Genomic DNA, 22227 nt, shown 5'->3' on the forward strand with positions numbered 1-22227 from the left:
GTCATCGTTTAGTCGACTAATCGTTGCAGCCCTAACTGTAACAGGATAACCAAAGTCATTAACTTTACCTGTTGGTGGTTTTAAGGTTTTGACTCATCAGTCCATTTAGCCTGAACTAATCTTGTTGCAGTATTGCAGGTTTGGATGTACATATCCTATAAATCATGACCTAATTTAGATTTGAGGCTTCTGTGATACCTAGTCATATGCAATCACATTTATCATTGTTCATTGTATTATCGATTCAGTTTTATTCTTTAAGATGAACTTCTGCAAATTTGTAGATTCTTCAACTTTTATATTTGAGTACAAATGTAAGAACATGTAGGAGACTATGTAATAAATCTATGTAATGCCTGATCAACTCCACTGTAAAGCAGAAGAACAGAAATTGACACTTTTAATGTGTCCAGTGACAAAGTCAAGAGGTACCTGGTCAAAAAAAGTTACATAATACAGTCTTTACACATCTTTAAATCAAACAATCAATGAAAGAAAATAACATATTACAGTAAATTGGTATATTTGTGATAAAACAAATATATTTTTATAGTGCAAACAAATATTCTTTTTTAACAAAATAGACTGTAACTTATTTTCCAAGTGTAAACTGACCTATAGTGTCTTTCAGCATAACAGAAGGTGCTGCTGGTGTGGTCTTCATCATCACTCACAACCCGGGCATCACATAGGCAATGTTTTCGAGAGCAGAGGCCTTTAAAAAATAATAGAAACAGGGGATTCCTCTTTGTCACTCATGTACATGTATGTGTATTTAAACAGAATGTAAAGTAGTGTAGGCACTGTTAAGTGGCTGCATCTCTCACCAGTGTGTGCTGAGTGCAGCTCCTCAGCTCAGGTATCTGTGCTGAGAGGCAGATCAGAGGAGCCAGGGCGCACAACAGAGAGTCCAAGAGCAGAGACAGACTACTTGACATACTGATCATTTTCTGTAGAGTCACAAAGAAAAGCAATTATCAACCCTTGGTGCAGCAAGAGTTTTATGCTCTCTTGAGGCTAAATGAAACCTACACTCCACTGTTCCTGTAGTCAGATAATGGGCAAAATTATGGAGCAAAAACTAGAGAAACATGTTTGTTTCTAAACTTGAATTCTACGTCAGCAATATCTCACAGCTCACAAGTTTTGCTTTTAATGTCTTTACCTTCTTTAGTACTGTACAAAATATTTAATTAAAAACAAAAACACAATTTTCCTCCTTAGGCATAGGTTAATGCTTTTTCCCGATCACTTGATCCGCATAAAAGAAAACAAAGGTACCTTTTGGGACTCCTAACTTATCAAAATGAGTTTAATGTTTTGGTACATTTTTCAGCTCAAGGATGCTCAGCCACAGTTTGCTCCACAAAATATTTTGCCAGTGGTAATTTAGTCTCGTTAACTCTGAATGCCTCAAAGGTGGACTGTATTCACTATTGTGGATTTATTGTATTTATTCTCAGCCACTGTGCCAGACAGGCATATCATCCCTAATCTGTCGGTTTAAAAGGTAAACAGGAAAAAAGAGGAACATGTACCACTATGGATTGCAGCAACACTTCAGTAAGGTTTCATCATAACAGGAAAGATAAAAGCTACGGACATCCAATTATGAAGGCACAGCCCCTTTATTATCTATGTAATATGCTAACAATACAAAAGGAAAGCATCCCAAACCAGTATTCAAGAGAATATTCTGTTTTTTCCTACACTAAATCTACCCACATCTGTCTCCTGAAGATGGTGGCCAATCAGGGACAAGGATTCCCCCAGCAGGTGTAGGTGAGCCGCAGCACTGACAGGATCCCGGGCAGAGAAGCCAGGACTCCTGGATGTGGATCTGAGAGTGTCCCAGGCTGAACTTGTGGGACTGCACATAGAACTGATGGGACTACAGGCGTCAGTCATGGGGCTAGACATCATGGGATTAACTACAGAGGTCACTGTAGAAGCAATGGCAGTCACTGAACTTGAAAAAGGTAAGAACGGACGAGGCCTGTGGGTAACTGGAGTGGCAGGAGGGGTGAGAGTCCTGGACACAGGACAGTCTGCCTTGTTGTGCTGGTTATCTAAATACACCCAGTAGTCTGACATGGAGCTTGCCTGGGGGAAATCAAATGGTAAAAAAACTGATGAGCAGAAAAAAAACTTTGAGCATACAGGATAGTAATTACCTGATTGATGCTGCCCTCTGCTGTGCAAGATGAATGCAACAACTTGTCTCTGATATCCTGGAGGAGAGAGTTTACGCATTAGTCATGAGTAAATATGGAGGGGATGAAATTACAGGCAGTTTAAATGAGTTCTTATAGTCTTAACACCCACAACAAACTTAACCTGACAGACTTAAATGTATGTAATCTCCTCTGTTCTCTAACCTCTTCCCCTTCTTTTGCATCCCATCTGTCTCGTGACACACAGACTGGATAATCACGGAGGAAGCCAGAGGACTCTTCTCCATATAGCTCAGGCTCAGCTCCACCATTACCTGCAATATGTCATGTGTTTATGCATAAACACTCTACTTAGATCATATGATTAATCATGGCGTTTTTAGCTGAAATTTGCTCACCATTTACCACTGAGATATGGATTTTCTTGTTGACTGAGCCTTCTGGTTCCTGAAGGAAAGCAAACAATAAGCACGGGGAATTAAAATAATTAAGATAATCAAAAATAACATTTTTACAATGTGGAACATCTCACATGACAGTTGCACCTAATTTCAGGGATCAACATTTAATCAGTCATATATTGTATTCATTTATTTATTTATTTATTGCATTACAAAAGCTGAGAAATGAGTTTGAGTGTGTACCAAACTGTATTTACACATAAAGTCATAAACTGGCAAAAGGCTACTATAAAGTGCCACAAAGCAGAACAGTTCAGAGTTCAAATATCTGCAATCGAGGATACATGTGACATTGCAACAGAAGATAACACAACAGTGATGCCAATGTATCAGTAATCTATGTCACTATATCAGAATATATGAACATGCATTATTTGTCACACCCCTAATCACAACTGTTAATCTGCTGCAGATGAAAAATAATTTGAAACACTTCGTTTCTCACTGACTACAGTACCAGCACAGCCCCCGAGTCCACCTTGAAAGGCCTCTTGGTGCTACATTCCTCAAAATCCGAATTTGGTTCCGCCAGCTCCTCCACGTTCATTAATAAGTCTTTGTAGGATCCTTTCTTTTCCCTCTGTCTGCCACCACTCAGTGGGCCTGCTTCTCCATCCATCTGCACAGTCAAGGATGAGAGGGACAGCCATTCAACAGCAGCAATATAAGCTATAATAAGATTGAAATGGAGTGTATCTATGGTTCCTGAGCTAAATATTCTCTTAATTTGGCACATTAAAAGAGACCTTTCCAGGGTTTCGTTTTATCAGCAATGTTCTGTCCGTGGTCAAATGAAACCATTGAAACCTGCGCCCTAAAATTTGCAGGCAGAACAGCGTTCTTGACTTGTATATCTCTCCACACTGGCTGAAAGGATTTTTATGATTCAAACTGCATTTGAAATGTCCATCTTTCTTTGTTTTTGTTTGTTTTGCGATTTGAACTGTGAAGATAGCCCTTACCAATCTCTTACAAAGTAGGTTTACATTAGGGGACACATGCTCAAAACCTAACACAAGGCTAGACTAGGACCCTGGGAACACAGGGATGATCCCTAAAGAAGCAGGTTAGGAGCTCCAGTTGAGATTAAAGGGAAGAATAAAGTGTAATTTAAGCAATAATTCAGTTACAGTGTGAGATAAAGACCATTTCATTATAAAATGTGCTTTATTTAGATGCTATGTCTGATGGTGTTTTAATTTGTCAAGATTTATGTCAGACAAAAAAGGTGGGATAACTACATATGCTCTGCTCAAAATGTGTGACAGCTGTAGCTAGCTAGTGCTAATGCAAAGCTATCTGTGGTACCAAACAAGCAATGGTGAGTGGGCATGGGTAAGGGTTGACCTTACCTTGCGACAGGGATTTAATGCTGGCTCATTAATAAAATGGATGTGCTTCTGCCCAAATATATTTCACAACGGGTTGAGCCAGTTTTTATCGACAGCAATGAAAACAAACAGATATGGCAGAGGACAGGCTCTGACTGCTGACTAGTTACGTGCTGCCATGTAACAAGTTCAAAGTCTGTCGTCGAGGTTTATAGACTGATTTACAGCGACAGTTTAACGGTAACTTCGTGGCTACAAGCTTAACGTTCATTTTGAAAGACTTTTGTATATGATACTTCCGGTTTCGTCGACTAAAAAGCAAGCTAACATGTAACCAACAAGCTCAAATAACAACTTGGCTTAATGTCATGTCTGTCGCCGCCAGGCTCGGGTAAACTCACATCCGTCCGAAGCCTGAACAGAGTAGAGGAAAAGCTGCTGACTCACGTTTAGTGCTTGTGCTTCCCCCGTCTCTCTGCTGATTCATGTTAAGACCGGAGCCAAGTAAGCAAACTGATTTAATAGATGACCGATTAGTGTGTCATGTTGCAGCCAGCTGGACGAGCAGGGACACGTTCGTCCAAGTCTGTTCGTCTGCAGCTCTGAGACATTATTTATTTATTTTTATTTATTTACATAAAATTATCCTCTTGAAAAGAGTTTTGGATAGTTTAAAAAAAATAATAGAAATGTTGCAAGACTTCAGTAGACATAATTAATATTATATTATCAATAAATATCAAATAAAAACAATTATGCGTGTCTTTACTTAATAGGCATAATTACACCTGACGGCCAAAAGTATGCAGACACCCCTGTCTATATACTTTTGTGTACTTTTGATGTGGGGCTGTTTATTTGTGGTTTATTTTAGTCAAATTAATTCCAAAAACACAATATATAAGTATTAGTAAAGACTTTTAATCTATTCCCTGTAGACTCAACTGCTACACTATATCTCTGACCATGTTGCATGTTTCCCACTGTACAGTGAGTTGTTACATATGATTTGTAAGAGATGGTGTCTGTTATCAGCTGGACTTCTAGCCCAGAAATCATAAATTTGCCTCAAAGAGCTTCGCTATCTGTGCAACATGACCTCTCCAATCCTTAGACCCTATTGTCAAGATTGATTCCAACATTGTGCCTGCAGCAACTCCTTTTCCTGTTTCTTGAGATGCACCTGTTCAAAGGGAGAAAACAATTTGAGGTTAATGTGAACAAACTTAAAAGAACTGGAACAGCATTCTAATCTCAGCCCCGTCCAGCACCTTTGGTATGAATTTTGGGGAACATGTACTGTGAGCCAGGCCTTGTAATAATAACCCAGCACCACACTGATGCTGTTATGATTTAATGTGAGTGAATCCCTACAGCCAGATTCAAAATCCTGTGGAAAGCCCACCCAAAAGAGTGGATGCAGCAAATAATTTTCAGGACTAGATGTCCAATAATCACATCTGGATGTAATATTTTGGCATCCACATACTTTTGGCCACATTGTGTATGTTCTTTCAGCTGTATTAGGTTGCTAGTATTTTGTATTACACAAGTCACGACTAAGTAAGTCATATAGCATGCCACAGTCATTTATTTTTTCATGTGAACATTGACAGACCTGTCAGAGATCTGGTAACGTGTTTAAACAGTGTCATGTTTCTGATGAACTGATAACTGCCGGCATATTGTCTTGATACAGTCATGTGATTGTTCTCTAACATTAGTCACAGTGTCAACACTTCCTCTCTCTGGTATCAGAAACTCACACAGTCATGTTTAGAGTCGGCTCCTCCTCTCGCCTGATCCAACTTTGGAACTCTGCGGCTGCACTGTCATGTTTAGCACTCAGCCCTCCCTCCCTCTGGTTTTCCAGGGCATTGCATAAACTTCCTTACTCATGCTAAGTCCCATAGTCCCTCCCCTAGAACTTTTCCAAGTGGTTCTCAAAACTGCTGCATCATGTTAACTCTCCAGTCCCTCCTACTGCTTTCTGCTGAAATTGCCAGATCATGTTTAGCTGTGGTTTTGTGACACTGAGTTCCTGTTTTCATTCAGCTGCTGGAGGGAGGAGACAGAGGAGGATCATATATAAGAGGGAGAAGACTGAGGGCACACAGAGCACAAACTGTACTGTATATCAAGAGAAGAAACAGTGAATCACTGTGGACACTACCAAACCTACAGCACCTCCTAACTGGTGAGTAAAACACTGGATCTACACTGATGTTTTTGTCATACTTTGAATATTTTGTGATGTTTTAAACCTCTTCAATCCCTCTGTAATGTTGGTGATCATGTTGCAAGGTGGCCTGCAAAAGCACTTTTCTGACATCTGAACTTTCTTCAGGGCTACAATGGAGACAGAGAAGAAGACTCAGCCAACAGCAGAGCAGCTGACTGACATGTAAGAATGAGCTGCTGTGATTTAGTGTAACACTTAATCCTTGTTGCAATCATATTCCATGCTTCTAGACGATTGTGTTCAAGCTGTACATTTCTTAAAAAACATTGAACTTACACTTCGTTCAGTTGATCTTATCTGCATTAGTGCTGCAGCATCCATAAGTAGGTTTCTAGTGCAGTTTGTGATGACTTTCTGGTCATGCTTCTGTTTATCAGCTGCATGCTGCCCGCAGTAGACAAAAATCTATAGGTGCAGTCACACAATGTAGAACTTCTGTACTTTGGAGTCCCATATTTGTTCTTTATGTTTATCCCATGCCTTCCTCTCTCACCTGTTACCCATTTTTATTTTGCAGGGATCTGTCAGAGCAAATCAAAAAGGTGACAAAGGATAGTCACGTCAGAGCAGAAAACACAGAACTGATGCTGAGCTTCCAGAGGGGACGAGTCTCCCTGCCGCAGTACAAGGTAGCATTTTAAATCTCTTATCAGATGATATCACTTTTATTCTTACCTTTTGGTATGGTAGGATGAATTTTTTGTCTGACACCACCTCTCCTCTTCCTTCTCAGCTCCTCCTGTGCTCACTGTATGAGATCTACCAGGCCTTGGAGGAAGAGATGGACAGGAATTCCGACCACCCTGGTGTCGCACCCATTTACTTCCCAGCTGAACTGGCCAGACTGAAGGCTATCGAAAAAGACCTGGAATATTTCTACGGCCAGGACTGGAGAGAGAAGATTGTTGTCCCTGCAGCAACTAAAAGATACTGCCACAGGCTCAGACAAGTATGTTTCATCATAACTTTTATAGTATATCTCACAAACACAATTGCTTCTCTTCTGTTTGACCCTGAAATAACACTTCATCTCTGTTTTGTTTTTTAGATTGGAAAAGAAAACCCTGAATTTCTGGTTGCCCACGCTTACACACGGTACCTAGGTGACCTGTCTGGAGGGCAGATCCTGGGTCGAATTGCTCAGAAGTCCATGGGGCTGAAGAGCGGCGAGGGTCTGTCCTTCTTTGCCTTCCCTGGTGTGTCCAGCCCCAACCTGTTCAAACAGCTGTATCGCAGCCGCATGAACAGCATCGAGTTGACGGAGGAGGAGAGGAACGGCGTGTTGGAGGAGGCTGTCAGAGCCTTTGAGTTTAACATTCAGGTACGTTGCAATGATAGTTGGACAGAGCAAGAAACCTTCAAACAGAAATTTTGCTATGAACTTACAAAACTGATGTTTGCTCTTGCAATTGTTCATCAAAGCAGAAGCAGCTAACTGACCTTTTTGCATTTGTTTTACAGGTCTTTGACGATTTGCAGACATTGCTGAGTGTCACCGAAAACCAGCCACAGACCTGTTTGACACGCTCCACACCAGTGAAGACACTCCAGATGCCCGAAGCCATCTTTAAAACTGTCCCACTGCTCAGGATGGTGCTAGGACTTTTTGTGGTTCTGGCCACAGTCAGCGTAGGAGCCTTTGCTTTTTAAAGATAAACTTAATATAAGAAATACTATGTATTGATCTGTTGCTGCCACTCTAAAACTATTCAGATTATAATCCCGTAAGATTTTAAATCCCTGTAAATAACTAAATACTGTATATTTTTGTAATTTATCTGTGAAGCTCATTGACAATGTTTTCATGAAGTTGAGTGTAATGATTTTTGAAGTCTACTATTTCAACACTGTTAACCAGTAATGTGCAATATATCAGCTTTTCATACTGTAAATATGTTACTTTTTAATAAAATCTTATGTTGAAAGTAAAGTACTTATTCCTCGTGCAACTTTGTGAAGTATAGTCCGTGCTTTAGTTGGTACTGCTTATGCATATATTCTGGTAATGGGAAAGACACTGCTGATGTTCAACGTCCAGCTGGTTGACATTTGCACTAATGTTTTGGCAGCACACCATGAGCCTGCTGTTCATTTGGCCCTTGGTCTTATAATCGTTCCTGGTAAAACACTGAACAAACTTCCATAAGATTGTGCAGTTGTTGAACACAACTGCTGGTACACCTTCTATAACACGGTATAGGTCCCCCCTAAATCAAAAGTACATATTTTTCCTCTTACCTGTAGTGCTATTTATTGTCTAGATTATTTTGGTGCGAGTCGCTAAGTGTTGTGGATATCACCCATAGAGATGTTTGCCTTCTCTTTAATATGATCAAACTAGATGGCACTCAGCTTGTGGTGCTCAAAGTGCATTTGAGGGAAGGGGAAAAAAATTTTTTTTTTGAAAAACTCAACAGCGATGTCTCTTTCCAAAAAATCATGACCCGTTTACTCAAGTGGCCTGTGCTCATGACAGACGAGATGGAAACATTAATGGCGTCCTCCTCGGCTGAGCTGTAATGTTCGTTAGCTCAGTGGTGCTAGCTGAGGTAGCAGTAGATGCACGCCTTCTCCTGTGCAGTGATACAGTTGGCAGGTGTGGTTCACTAGAAAGAAAGTAGTTCCTACATGAAACTGCTCACAACAGGGTCTGTGGATTGTCTTGAGTAACCAGGTCATGATTTGTGGAAAGAGACATTGCTGTGAAGTTTTTCCAAATGTATTTATCTGGCACTTTGAGCACCACAAGCCGAGTGCCATCTAGTTCCATTATACTGGAGAGAGGGCAGACATCTCCAAAACTTGGTAATAGAGCTGTACCCAACTCAGAATGATGTCAGACAAATCGGATTTGGCTGTTCAATACAAATACTCAACTATTTATTTTTTTTCTTCAGATGTTGTTCCAACATTTGCTGACACTAGATATCAAACAGAAGCCACAGACTGTATCATATTAACTTGCTCTGAGCTGTAAATTCACCATTTCTAACATCTCGAAGCCTGACCAGGCAAAGCCTCTCTTTCTCAGGGCAGCTCCCTCCATCTCAATCCAGGTTCACACTGCATGTGGAAGTGCCATGAAGTGCAGCAATTTTCTGTGGACTGAGACTTGCTTGCTTTCAGCACCCATCTTAACCAGTTTGGCTGTTCACAATGGTGCGGCGCGGTGCCAAGGGTCCAGGCCGGTTCGTGATCTGCAGCAAAAATTTCAGCATCTGGTCTATTTTTTCTGCAAGCAAATCCAGCAAGACAACACACTGAACATGTATTGTAAATTATATAAAGTGTTATAAAATATGGTATAAATGATCTGACTATGATAAATGATAGAATACACATCCCATGCTTCCACATATTTGTCAGTTATGTCTAAACAGAGTGCAAGAGAGAGAAGCAGGGCCACATACATTCACATACACACACAAACAAGCAGAGACAGAGCTCTATATGTGATTTCAGGGCAGAGAGCAGAATCGCTTGCTGACCAGTGCAGAAAAAAAGCGCTTCTGGTGTAAACATCCAGGCAACGTCTAACAGGCGGCTGCACGATAAATAAGAAATCAGGGTGCTTCCATGTCCAATGTGAACCTGCCGTCACATAGATTCACCCTGGGTCCAAGACAGCAGTGGCCTGCAGCTCATTCTGCAGCTACGTGTGGGGACTGAAATGTCCCCAGAAGTACACAGCACACTGTCTGACAAAATAAAGAATAAATAAAGAAAAACAAAGAAAAAACAAACAATCTCGATTGACAAACAGCACTACAGGACAGAGGACACAATATGTATTTTTGATTATGAGACGAACTGTCCCTTTAACGCACAATTAAGACACAACACATCACTTGTGTAAAATTTGGTATCCACTTTTATTGTGGTTTCATGACTTTCCTAAAATCTGCGCACCAGTGGCACACATTATAAATTAAAAACACAAACTGATTGTTAACAGCAGCCAGAGCAAATGTCTGGCTTCATTTCTGGTCTAATTTATAGTGACACAAATCAGTAGAGTGCTGGTATCTGTTTCCCCCTAGAGGACAACTAAAAGAAAAACAAGTCATGTCAGAAATGATTGTACTTCACAGGAATTGGCTTACCTCAACCTTAAAAGGCACAGCAGCCTGAGTAAATCAGAAATGTCCTCTTACTGTCACATAAACTGTCCGAATCTTTAAAAGCTGAAATAATGCTTTACATTCAAAATACATTCCCTTTTACTGCTGCAGCTCCTCCTTCAGCATTTTACTTGTTTGTGCTATACATTACTACGCAGTCAGTATCAGAGAGTACATGCCTAATACCAAAAGATAAAGCAAATTTGTTTCACCAGACCACGGAGCTCTGAAAATGCATCACTTCCTATGAGAAGGCCATCAACACAAAACAAAACTCAACAGCTTCAAACGAAAACAGGAGAAATGACACGGGTTTACAACTGACAGGGTTAATTCACAATGTTACCTCAACATGCCAATCTCTACCCACCATCTCCTCAAAAAACACACACAGACACACATATCAAAACACACAATCATCTACGAAATCTACAAGCTACAGGGTGCCAGACGAGGGGTATCCCAAGGTGCTTTAAGGGGAATTGCACAGCGTAATTTGTTTGTAAATGTCACTGACAGTAAACAATGAAAAGAACACACAGAGAGCACACACTCAAGGCAAAACAAAGGAAGGGATCCATACTGTGGGAAGGCAAAAAGACTGATTCATATTTGTAAAAGCAGCTTTAAAGGAAAAACTACAGTACAGACAACAAGACCGTAGTCAAATAAAATAGATTCAATCTTCAAATATCTTCTATCTAAAATGGCACCACTCTATCTCATGGCGCTGTAGACATGGGTGGTCATGGGACCTCATAACTTAACTTTGTTCAGTAAAACATATTTTTCTGTTTTGATGATTGCATATAAGTAGAGCGGCCTGTGTTTGAGTGACATTCAAGGCCACTGGTTCATTTCAAAAACACAGTAACTTCACTTGCCCAAGACAATTCCCTACATTTTCTCCATTTATACAAACATATTGCACATTACGTCTAGAAAGGGGGAGTCAATTACATTTGTGACATGCATCTAATTACCATAAAAACACAAATTAAAATAGACATACAAAAGTGAAATTACTTTGCAGTAATATTTTTGCTACGTGTTCAGCTTTCCATATTCTTCATCTAGTTTTATTTGGCACGTTGTCCTACTGTAAAAGGCAAAGAGTTTCCAAAGCCCGAAATAGGTGCTTAACAGACTTAAACAATGTACTGTGGGCACAGTTTTCAACACCTATCTGTTTCCTAAAACACTCTCCAAAACATCTGCATAATGCCACATCACCTTGGCTACCTGTTGGAACAGCTAGGACAGTTTTGGCTAAAAAAGGTGCAGTTACTTTTAGGCAGAAGCGGCCGTCGAGGGGCTGCTCAGTTGGTTTCGTAAGAGGACAGCAGGGCTGCGTCTACCGGCTCCATGCAGGAAGGGCAGGTGAAGGAGCGCATCAGCCAGGGGTCAATGCAATCGACGTGGTAAATATGAAGGCAGGGCAAAAACCGGATGGGATCACCGTACTCAAAATCCATCATGCAGATCACACACCTGGTGGAGAGAACAACAGTGGGTTTATAATCTTTAAATATGAAGATAATGCTTGTAAAAATAGCTCATGACAATCTTTCCAAAGTCTTAAAAATGCTAAGACATGAGCTTTTTTTGAGGTTGCCTTTGAAAATGGTAACATTTCTTAAAAATAATTTACAGAATGCCTCTCACATTAACGCTACACAGATCAGGACAGTGAAACCAACAACACTGATGTCTTGTTTCCAGCTGAGATGCTCAGAGCAGTGGATCCACTGTCTGCTAGCTAGCTGTCACTATGGGATTCATACCCGAAATAGCCTGGTTCCAGACCATAGACCCCGCCCACTCAACTGAGTAGGCTTGCATTACTGGTCTGGCATACTTCAATGAATTTGCGATTTATCTTGTCCAAACGATGGACGGACCAATGAACACCGGGGGTCTAGCGATTAGCCAATCAGCGCCACGCTGATGTCAAGCTGTACGCTGGTGGGTAACTGGTGAGGATAGCAACAATGGCGACCGCCACAGATCCTACAGACCACATTAACGATGCTATCGAGGTATTTCACCACTACTCGCGTTAATGGAGGACCAAATTAAGGAAGCTGTTAAACTGGATTTAACGGCGATGCAGCTGGGCGTGCACGACGACGGAGACATTTTAAACGGGCAGTGCTCGCTTGTTTTCGGCACCCCCGAGGCATGGATACTAATGACGTCAGATTCTGGGTGAGTCGTTGATCTCTACTGATTGGTTAGGGAAAAAATCAAATTCCCTCCCCTTTGTAAATCGCCTTCAATGGAAGCCATGTCAGACTGAAGGTTCTGGGAGCTTCAGTCTGACACTTAGGCTATACCCGAAACCCAATTTGTTCAGGACCTATACCTATCGACTGACCAATGTCCTGGGGTCTCATTTATAAAAGAGTGCTTAGGATTCATACTAAAAGTTGACGTGCGCCCAAAAGCTGAAAATGGCGTGCGTCAAAAATAATCTGATTTATATACGTGCACGCAAACTCGCATGCAATGTTCTCTTTATAAATCACAGACCTCCTGGAGTTGTGCGCACCCAGATCCGCCTCATATTCCGCCCTCTACATGCCCTAGTTCAACCATAAATGGTCAGGCAAATCACCTCATGAATGCGATCTGCATATAAATAAGCCGGCATGCGAGTGTTCTCTCGTTGTGTGAGTCATGGCGACGGGTGAGAAACAAACCAAAAAATGGAATTTCTCCGAGACTGAGCTAGAGACCCTTTAACGGGAGGTGGAGGACTGAAGAAAGATTTTATTTGGTGGCCACAGCAGCAGGATCACTAATAAAAGAAAGCGAAAAAAAGTGGCAACACATCAACGCTGCTGATGCTGTCAGCTGTGTCTGTGGGACTGCACGGAGTGTCTGATCTAAAGGTAGACCAAATATTTCTACTCCTTTACCAACATGTAGTTAATGTGTTGCTTTTAAATTTGAGGATGTTTGACATTGATGTGCGACATAAAGAATCACTAAAGGTGGAGGCAAAAAGGAGTATGTGCCAGTGCCATCTTGCGCAATTACGCACTAGGGTCACCGCAGTATTTATATGTTTATGGCAATTAGTCTGATCAGACACCCGGCCTGAATTACAGCATGAACCAGTGGTATCCCGGTCCCAAAATACAACATGTAATTTGAAATACAATTCAAAGATGAAAGTGTAATAGGTGAACACGTTTCTTCATGCCGGTTTTGTCATGAACAGCACATGTCTAAGTAGGGCTGATGAAATGAGTGTAACGGTTGTGCTTAATGGCTGTATTTCGAGACATGATAAATGCGCTGGAAATATTTAGCTAAATAAATAAATATATTCCATGCAGTCGCGCCATCCTCTCCCCCTCCTGCGCTCACAGAGTGGACAATGAGACGTTAGAGGCAGTGCGGATTAAATACATATTTAGAAAGAATTTCAATTCAGGATTTGAGTTGGATTTTACAATGTTTTTATGAAACAATTATCACTCACTCCAAGCGCAAAATAATAACATGCAGATTAAAAAAAAACATCAAGCAACAACAAACACACATCACATATTTCAAGTTCTGTTCTACCCCTTGTCCTCGCCATGAGACAAAAACATTATGTTTCATATTACAAAGAGCATTTGAGAAAAACTGTGCCTAACATAAAATAATTGATGTCAATTCATGTTTACTGATCTTTCTTCTATTCTGATTAAAATTCCATTTAATTTAAAAAAAAATAATTAATTAAATTTCATTTCAAGTGACAATAAAGAAAGTCTTACAAAGTCTTGTCTCCTATGATACAATGAACAGCACAGAATGTGGTAAAACTTCCACAAATGTTGTGAAAATCTGTACCCTTAATCTGTAACTGTATAACTACAATTTGTGTCAAATCATAAATAAAAAAAACTGAAAAGGGAACTCGCAGGTGATAAAAAAAAATAAGTATAATTTAAGAATGATACAAGAATCAACCCAATCCACTGTGTTCAATCAAAACTGCAACAACAACAAAAACAGAGGAACATAAAAAAATCAAATCAAATTTTAGACTCACTCTTTAACTTTTTTGTCAGAGGGATCTGAGCCCGGGTCGAAGATGCCTTTGGGCAGGTGATGGATGAGGCCGATTCGCTGAGCAATGCGGACCTGCTCCTCTTCAGTCAGTTGGTAAGCCAGACGGCTCTCCCCTGGGGTGGGATGGTACACTGGCACAGGCTGGGTGCGCTCCTGGAAAAGAATGTACAGAAGACAACCTGCATCATTTATGAAATCATTTAGTCTTTTTGGAAGGAAGATTTTAGACATGTCAGTGCTCTCTCTGCATTACAGCCTGACAGATATCTGATTTCTGAGGCTGATACTAATATTTGTCGTACTAATCATGACAGTTTTATAAGTCATTTGGGAGACATCAAGCATTAAAATGCTCCTGTGCTTCTGTCAACACCAGGAGAATGGCCATTTTGCAAGTAGAGATGGATGACATAAAAGCACTGTTATTGAAGTCTTGGCATTGTCTGGGATTTTGGTTGTCATCAACCTTGAAACCCATCAGCTAACAGTCTCATAATAGCCTCTAGGGGCAGCAACCAATATTTCGGGGATTCCAGATAGTGTAGCCAGCAGGGCCAAGAATTCCTCTTTTGTGTGCCACTTATTGTTCACAGTTCGTTTCTCAACTTGAGACAGAGCCAGACACAAAATCAGCTAATCAGATATCTACATTAGAATGCAGAGAAATTAGTAAAAAGCTAATAAAAAGCTTAATCAACATCAAACAGGCCTTGAGCCTGTATTTTGACCAATATGTTCTGCCTCCTTTGCTCTCCACAATCACTGCTTACATGCAGACAACCAAAGCCTGCTGGGACTACAAATGGAAACTAGAATGCTTCCCATACCAAATTCTTGCCCTGTTGCCTACAGATTCTGCATACATATGTTACATAAAATGTTGTACATTGCATTATAGATACTGAGGCTCTGATTAAAAAAAATCAATCAATCAATCAATCAAATAAAACAAAACAAAAAAACACTTTGTTGCTCAGATCTACCTACAAGTGCACCTGTGACAAGAGGAACTCCAACTTCCAAATAAAGTCCCAACCTGAATGAACAATATCAGCCAGGGCTTCTGTTATTTCATTATTGGACAACTTACACTTCACCCTTAAATTTCTAAGATAAAGTCAAAATCACCATTTAAAATCGCCAAATTTGGTGATACATGGTTTTTACTGGACAGAAAAAGTATGAAAAAATGTAATCTAATAAGTAACTAAACTGTCAGACAAATGTGGAGTAAAACGCACATTACATTCCTCTGAGATACAGTGGAGCTGAAGTATAAAGTTTCATAATATAAAAATACTAAAGTAAAGTGCCTCAAATTTGAACCCCGGTACTTAAGTAAATGTACTTCATTACATTCCACCACTGGCTGACAGGTACAATAATAAGAAACTGGTAGACGTTATTAAAGGGCATACAAAACTGGCTTGGATGACATGCTCTTAGATCCCCGGGGTATACTGAAATTGTGCCCCAGCAGCTCACCTGGTAGGGCGGCGGAGGCTCTCCGGGCAGACTGCCCCCCTCGGACTCGTTCAGCAGCGACAGGTCATCCGCACCTTGTGAAAACAGGCAGTTCCCCATTGAACTGGGACCACCATGAGCGAGTCCACTTGGCTCGGAGGGAGACAGACACTTAGCTAAGCGTCAATTGGAGCTAAGCTACCTAGCTAACTTGTGAACGAGTTGGCATTAGCTTAGCTAGCGGTTAGCTGATAGTTTGTTGTCATTCCTTGACGAGCTTGACGGAAAGTCGACGGGAGAAGCGACGTCGCTCTCTTGACAGGATAAACTCCTCACACTGAGCTATACGGTGGCCGGTAGGACGACTGGTGACATATATTCTAACCGTCACGGCGAGGTGTTTTTGTATCTGGTTGTGTATTGTCTTCTTGTGTTTACGAAAAAACACAAACCGGAATACCGTCATCAGGAAGGTCGTAAAACACTACACTTCCGCCCTCAATTGCATGACTTTCAGAATAAAAGCGAGCAATTTTAACATGGAAAATATGATTTTAAAATACTATAATTTGGTACTCATCGCCACACCCATGGAGGGATTGTGAGGTTACGGGTACATAAATGTTGTGTTATTGATCCGTAGTACTTATACAACATACCATAGCAAGATATAAAAAGTATTATAGAAAACCCTCCAAGAAAGAGAGGCGGGCTTCGACATTCCTAACCAGAGCTATTCTATTTTACTCATTTTGATGGCATGTTTCTGTAGTGATCATCTGTAGACATCTCTCCTTCTAACAAGAAATGTGAACAGTCACTTCAAACATTTTGCTTATTCTCATTTATGCTTGATGTAAATAATAATAATAATAATAAGTACAAACAGGACTTACAATATAGCCAACGTGGGCACTGTAAAATCCCTCTTTGTATGTGAAAAAAAAAATCCCCCTGACCTGAACCTCACCCCAGGGGCGTAAATATAAACAGTGCAGGCAGTGGGGTTGCAGTTGGAACCTGTGGGGTGGGGGTGACGGGTTGGGGTGGCCATAGACAGAGCGGACCCTCCATCAACAGTGTGTTGGGTGGAGAACAGGCCCTTCCAACTGATACAGATTGCCGCCTCAGAAATACCTCTGTGTTCAAAGACGAACTCTAACAGTGAAACTGTTAAAAATGGTGCCATTTGCTATATATGCTATATATATTTCCCCCTTAAAAGGTTAAGACCATCTCAGTCATGGTTTTCTGTTTCTGTCTTTCTTTTTTGCAAAACAGCTAGTAGCAGTCTATAACAAAGATTATGACGCTTATTCTACATAATATGTAAAGAAATAGATTTACAAAAACCTTTCATCTAAATGCATAATTTCTTATTTCTTAAGTATTTAATCTGGTTGCGCAAGGCAAAAAAATAGTTCCTACTGACCTACATTACACAGTTTATGGCGGTATATGAGGGCCTTTTCTCCATACAGGAGGATTTAAAAAAAACTTCGTAATGCTAATGTTTTTACTTTGAAGTCGAATACTGCCGGATGTACTGATGTTGTTGCCGCTTCGAGCGAAGCACATGTCAGATGTGGTAAACGGAAAACAGCAGGCAAATATACATAGCTATAGACTGTACGAAGGAAAGTTGCTGGTATTTATGTATGTATTTGTATGGTTAGTGGAGATAAACGTTTTGGGGTTTTTTAACTGACTTAATTGTTCTTTTCCTGCTCTACTTCCGTCCAGTGCTGTTTTTAACATAGAAGAGATTTTAAGGACTGGAAAATGGTAAGAGGAAGAGTTAACCTGTGATATGCCCAACAAGAGCTAAAAGTAACATTTTTGTATATAATGTAATACTGTATAGCTACATTGCAAAATACTGTGTATGATATAAAGATGTAATAAGCCATGTAAAAAGACAGTTACTGTTATTATAACGTTACTTGTGATAGCTAACTTACTAATTCCTGTCGTGCGGTATGGATGTGGGTGGTGTCTTTTTTTTAAAAAAAAAAATGCTTCTAGCAGTCACCAGATTTACATATTTCCAAATCCTACACAGGGTGTAAATTGACTTTAGAATGACAGTTCTCAGTAGAGAAATAGCAGGGCTGTACAAATACTGAGGATAAGAATTCCAGTACCTTGGTGTTGTTCTTGATCCTAATCTCTCTTTTAAAAATCATGTTAAAAAGATTTCAAAAACAATCAAATTCAATCTACTTAACTTCAAGCAGATTAGGCCATCGCTGACAGTTAACGCGGCCAGAATGTTTATGCATGCTATGATTTTTTCCCACATTAAATATTGTTTTACAAACTGGTCTCTCACTGGAACAACTACAATTAAACCAATAGAATCATTATATAAAAGGGCCCTAAAAATCCTTGACAGAAAACCAATCTCTCACCACCACTGCCATATCCTTGAGAAGTACAACCTCTTGAGTTTTGAAAATTTTAAAGTTCTTAAGTACGCCTGTATTATTTACAAAACACTGAATGGACTTGCACCTCCTCCATTAAAAGAATATATAAAACTCAAAGTTAGCAGTGGCAGAACCACCAGAGCCTATTCCAGGGGAGATTGCGAAGTACCTTACAGACACACGACTTTTGGACAATCTGTTATGTCGGTTAAGGGCAGTAACATCTGGAACAACATACCATGTACAATAAGAGAATGCCCTACCTATAGCACCTTTAAGGCCCACCTCAAAAACTGGCTCAAAACAAACCAACACTGTAATCATGGCTAGGCGGACCTGTCGCAGAGCCCGATACATATACGTATGTGCCGTGCTCTGTGACTGTCCGCCATGCTTTGCACTGTCTTTGTTGTTGTTATTGTTGTTGTGCAGTGCATGCCTACATATACGTATGTATGCATGCACTGCACTATACTGCACTGTGATGTATTATCTTTGTGTACCTAAATTGTGAATGGGACTTTTCATCTGCTGCTAAGTATCCGATGTCTTGGTCCACTCTAAGCGGCAGGAGTGGGCCACCACATGTGGATCTATTTAACTATCATGCACTTGCACTTTAACAACTGGCACTTTACACCCGGCACTTTATAGAATCCACACCGCACTTTATGTCTATGTATGAATGGGTATTTTAATGTGAACTCCTTGTGTACTGTTATTATTATTACTCCTCCTTTTTTTCTCGTCTACCTCCAATGTGTCTGTCTGTCTATTACCTGCCAAGGGACTACGGATGTAAATTAGCAGGTTTGCTAACTCCGACACATTTACACGTGTACTCACATACTGATGTTCATTAATGTGTACTGTCCCTTTCAAATAAATAAATAAATAAATAAATGATCCACCCCCACCCCAGTGCAGCTGCATCCGCCAGATGCCACCAAACTCTTATTACTCATACTTAGACAATCAAAGTCATACTTTTTCAGTAATTATTCTACATATTTTCCATGATTATTTTCCATTAAGATAGATGCCAGCCAGGTACGTGATTCTGAATTCCTGAAAAAGTAATATATTTTCATTAGTGACCTTACATAGAGAAGTTTATTTTCATTTAAATACAGCACAGCAATCTATTATTCTATATTTGGCATCTTGGCTCTGACCCCTGTTAGTGCCCACAACATACAGCATACACAACCACACAGAGAAAGACATTGGAGGGTGATGATAGCATGTATCCTCTGACTAAAATCAGAGCCTGCAGGTGGATGCGAGGGTGCTCTGTTAGTTTTCAGATGTTTATTGCCTACATGTTTAATATATGTGTATTTGTAGAGGGTAAACTGTACAGAGGCACAAAGCCTAGCCTCAATACAAAGTGGGACTTTTGCTTTACCTAATGTCAGTCTTCACACATTTAGGCCACAGTAGCTCCGCCATCACCACCACCACCACCACCACCACCACCCCCTCCTCCATCCTCTGGAAACCAGCCTCGTACCAGATCTCCACCCAGCCCTCAGCATGCTGCAAAACCATTTAATTTTACTGACAGTCCAGTCCAAGAGACAACTCCTTCACAAGAGGCTGTACCTGATGCAGAGGTAAGTGTCTCCTTCCTAATCTAGTTATGTTGGTGCGAGACCCCTAAAGGATCTTACTGTGAAATCTCTTATCATCCAGGGTGCGCTAGCTGCACTACAGCTACCAGGTCAAAATGGGGAACCCCAGTCACCTCCGACAGAAGAACAAGATGACAGTCCCTCTGATGATGAAGAGAAATGCTATCGAGCACCAGTACCAGAAACTGAGCCGGCACCGCAGGTAGATTAGTCAATACTCTTTTACACTTTCCATATCACATAAAACTCAAGAAATAGCTGTTAACTTTCTTTCTGTCTCAAGACGACAGAGCAGCAAGATGAAGCACCCATTCAGATGGATGAGGCTGGAGAGGACCAGTTGATTTGAAGCACCTTTAGGTCCTTGAAAACAAAGATACATTTACATTTACCAGTACTCGAAAATGCTGTTCAGAACTGCACTGAAACAGTTACATGAAACAGCTGAGTGAGCACATCACTTTATGTTTAGGCCAAAGATGTTTTTATGTAAATGCTAGCCATACACTTTACAGAGCCTTTGAGAAACTCTTAAACTTAAAAATAGATATTTTAGTGACATCCATAAAAAATCTATCGCAAAGAACGCCGAAGTTATAAACTATAAGGACAGGGCAGAAGCACTTTTATCATTTATTGTTTCCATTTTTTGTTATTTAAAGGAAAATTTAACTGAACCTCACCTAAAAAGGTCAGATCTCTAGGATTTGGGAGTATTATTCATTCCATGAACACAGTTTTATTTTGTCTTTCTGCCTCTGGAGACTGCTAAGTTTTACAGCCTGAGTTACAAAGTTGGAGTTGGAGTTCTAAAGACATGGGCATTTTCTTTGGAGGGATATGTTTTGGTTGAATTTAGGGAATTGCAGGATCAAACTTTTTTGGAGCTGGACCCATATGTGAGAACTAAAGTCAGGATATCTCGACCTCTGCATCTTTAATTTCAAGCACTCTATTTTAATCTGTCTCCTCTGAGTCCTCCAGTTTTATGGAATAATGTGCAATACTAACTTGAGGGAGAACCCCTTTATTTGAAGTACAGTCTCTAAAGTACTTAAATAGAAAGAACAGTTACGTCCATTGCTTGTGATTTTTTTTAATGATCTCTTTTTTGTTTGTTTATTTAAATGCACATTTAGAGCAATTTTTTTATTTTTGTTTCACTTTGTCACTAAAATGTTTCCATAAATTAAATTCAAGCCTGCTTTGAACATCCAGTGTCTTTGCTTTACTGCTTTAAGGTAAACTTGAAAATATGTTGGATAGTCCACGGCCATGCTAGCAGGTTTCAGTTTAGTGTGCTAGCATGCTAACTTTAGCTAATTAGCAGTTATTATACATGTATTGAAGGTGTAGGGTTTAGAGGCATCTGTTGGCAGAGATTGTAAACAATATTTATGACTATGTTTTCATTAGTCTATAATCACCTGGGAAAAAAAAGAATTGTGTTTTCATGACCTTACAATGAGCCGTTTATATCTACATGAGAAGTGGGACCTCTCCTGCAGAGTCCGCCATGTTGTTCTACAGTAGTCCAGAGTGGAGAAAACCAAACACTGGTGCTGCATCTGAAATCACATACTATTTGCTATGCACTACTAGTGTATTATTGTTCAACATACTTTTGTGTAAATAAATAGTAGTATATATCTTTTCCGACGCACTGTGCTGTAATAACGTTACTTCCTGGGAGCCTCCTTGCCAGTTGGAGACATGTAACCATAGTAAACTCTGCCAACCTCAGCTCAACTTGTAATTAGGGCCCAAGCACCAAACGGTGCGAGGGCCGTATTGTAATCCAATCTTTGAATTATTATTTTTCTTCCTCCTCCAAATGAATCTTATTATTTAGGGGCTAAACATGCTTGAAACCCATGAAACATTGCACACTTACATTTGATATTTTATGGGTTTCATACTCTGGTGCAAAAAATGACTCAGAAGCGCCTCCTACAAAACTTTAACAAAGCATCCTCTGAGGCTTCTTTCACCTACATGTACAAAACTTGGAAGGCACATGAAACACCGCAAGACATACAATAACCTGTCTTGGTGCCATAACCTTAACCCAACAGGAAGTCAGCCATTTTGAATTAAATGCGTAATTTTTGTGCATTTTCAGCCATTTCCAGGGATCATACTTTAATTAACTCCTCCTACAGATTACATCCGATCAACATCAAATTTTGTCTGTACCATCTAAAGACCTTTGACATCGAAATTTACTCAAAGATTGAGTTTTCGTTGAACCATGTGACTGTGGCGAGTGTCAAATTTCTATGTTTCGCCACCAAATAGGA

The 22227-nt window shown here is 40.2% G+C and overlaps 4 protein-coding genes across 10 annotated transcripts; 2 read left to right on the plus strand and 2 right to left on the minus strand.

Annotated features, from left to right (window-relative positions):
• Positions 1–174: 174 nt before the first annotated feature.
• hmgxb4b (HMG box domain containing 4b) lies at positions 175–4549 on the minus strand. Of its 4 annotated transcripts, none has more exons than XM_033623276.2 (8): positions 4414–4549; positions 3114–3254; positions 2573–2621; positions 2379–2488; positions 2175–2231; positions 1726–2103; positions 828–950; positions 175–715 (listed from the first exon to the last, which is right to left on the minus strand). In XM_033623276.2, the coding sequence occupies exons 2-8, from the start codon at positions 3252–3254 to the stop codon at positions 671–673; spliced, it is 903 nt and encodes a 300-aa protein (XP_033479167.2). In that variant the 5' UTR covers positions 4414–4549; the 3' UTR covers positions 175–670. The 4 variants fall into 4 exon arrangements, with proteins under 4 accessions (XP_033479167.2, XP_033479164.2, XP_033479165.2 ...); XM_033623273.2 differs by having other exon boundaries at positions 3093–3254; XM_033623274.2 differs by lacking the exon at positions 4414–4549 and adding an exon at positions 3988–4373 and having other exon boundaries at positions 3093–3254.
• Positions 4550–6009: 1460 nt separating this feature from the next.
• On the plus strand, positions 6010–8138 carry hmox1b (heme oxygenase 1b). The gene is made up of 6 exons (XM_033623278.2): positions 6010–6163; positions 6314–6370; positions 6726–6837; positions 6942–7157; positions 7257–7529; positions 7670–8138. The coding sequence occupies exons 2-6, from the start codon at positions 6321–6323 to the stop codon at positions 7856–7858; spliced, it is 840 nt and encodes a 279-aa protein (XP_033479169.1). The 5' UTR covers positions 6010–6163; positions 6314–6320; the 3' UTR covers positions 7859–8138.
• Positions 8139–9058: 920 nt separating this feature from the next.
• On the minus strand, positions 9059–16341 carry rnf11a (ring finger protein 11a). Of its 3 annotated transcripts, none has more exons than XM_033625417.2 (4): positions 15886–16341; positions 14381–14553; positions 11618–11820; positions 9059–9405 (listed from the first exon to the last, which is right to left on the minus strand). In XM_033625417.2, exons 1-3 carry the CDS (start codon positions 15982–15984, stop codon positions 11649–11651), a joined length of 444 nt encoding a protein of 147 aa, XP_033481308.1. In that variant the 5' UTR covers positions 15985–16341; the 3' UTR covers positions 9059–9405; positions 11618–11648. The 3 variants fall into 3 exon arrangements, with proteins under 3 accessions (XP_033481308.1, XP_033481307.1, XP_033481305.1); XM_033625416.2 differs by having other exon boundaries at positions 9059–9440; XM_033625414.2 differs by lacking the exon at positions 9059–9405 and having other exon boundaries at positions 10062–11820.
• Positions 16342–17427: 1086 nt separating this feature from the next.
• LOC117255066 (uncharacterized) lies at positions 17428–21196 on the plus strand. 2 transcript variants are annotated; one of them, XM_033623622.2, is made up of 5 exons: positions 17444–17520; positions 17608–17649; positions 19727–19909; positions 19989–20129; positions 20211–21196. In XM_033623622.2, the coding sequence occupies exons 2-5, from the start codon at positions 17647–17649 to the stop codon at positions 20274–20276; spliced, it is 393 nt and encodes a 130-aa protein (XP_033479513.1). In that variant the 5' UTR covers positions 17444–17520; positions 17608–17646; the 3' UTR covers positions 20277–21196. The 2 variants fall into 2 exon arrangements, with proteins under 2 accessions (XP_078021020.1, XP_033479513.1); XM_078164894.1 differs by having other exon boundaries at positions 17428–17649; positions 20211–21195.
• The last annotated feature ends 1031 nt before the right edge of the window (positions 21197–22227 follow it).

The sequence above is a fragment of the Epinephelus lanceolatus genome, chromosome 3 (assembly GCF_041903045.1).
Source record: "Epinephelus lanceolatus isolate andai-2023 chromosome 3, ASM4190304v1, whole genome shotgun sequence".
Taxonomy (NCBI): domain Eukaryota; kingdom Metazoa; phylum Chordata; class Actinopteri; order Perciformes; family Serranidae; genus Epinephelus; species Epinephelus lanceolatus.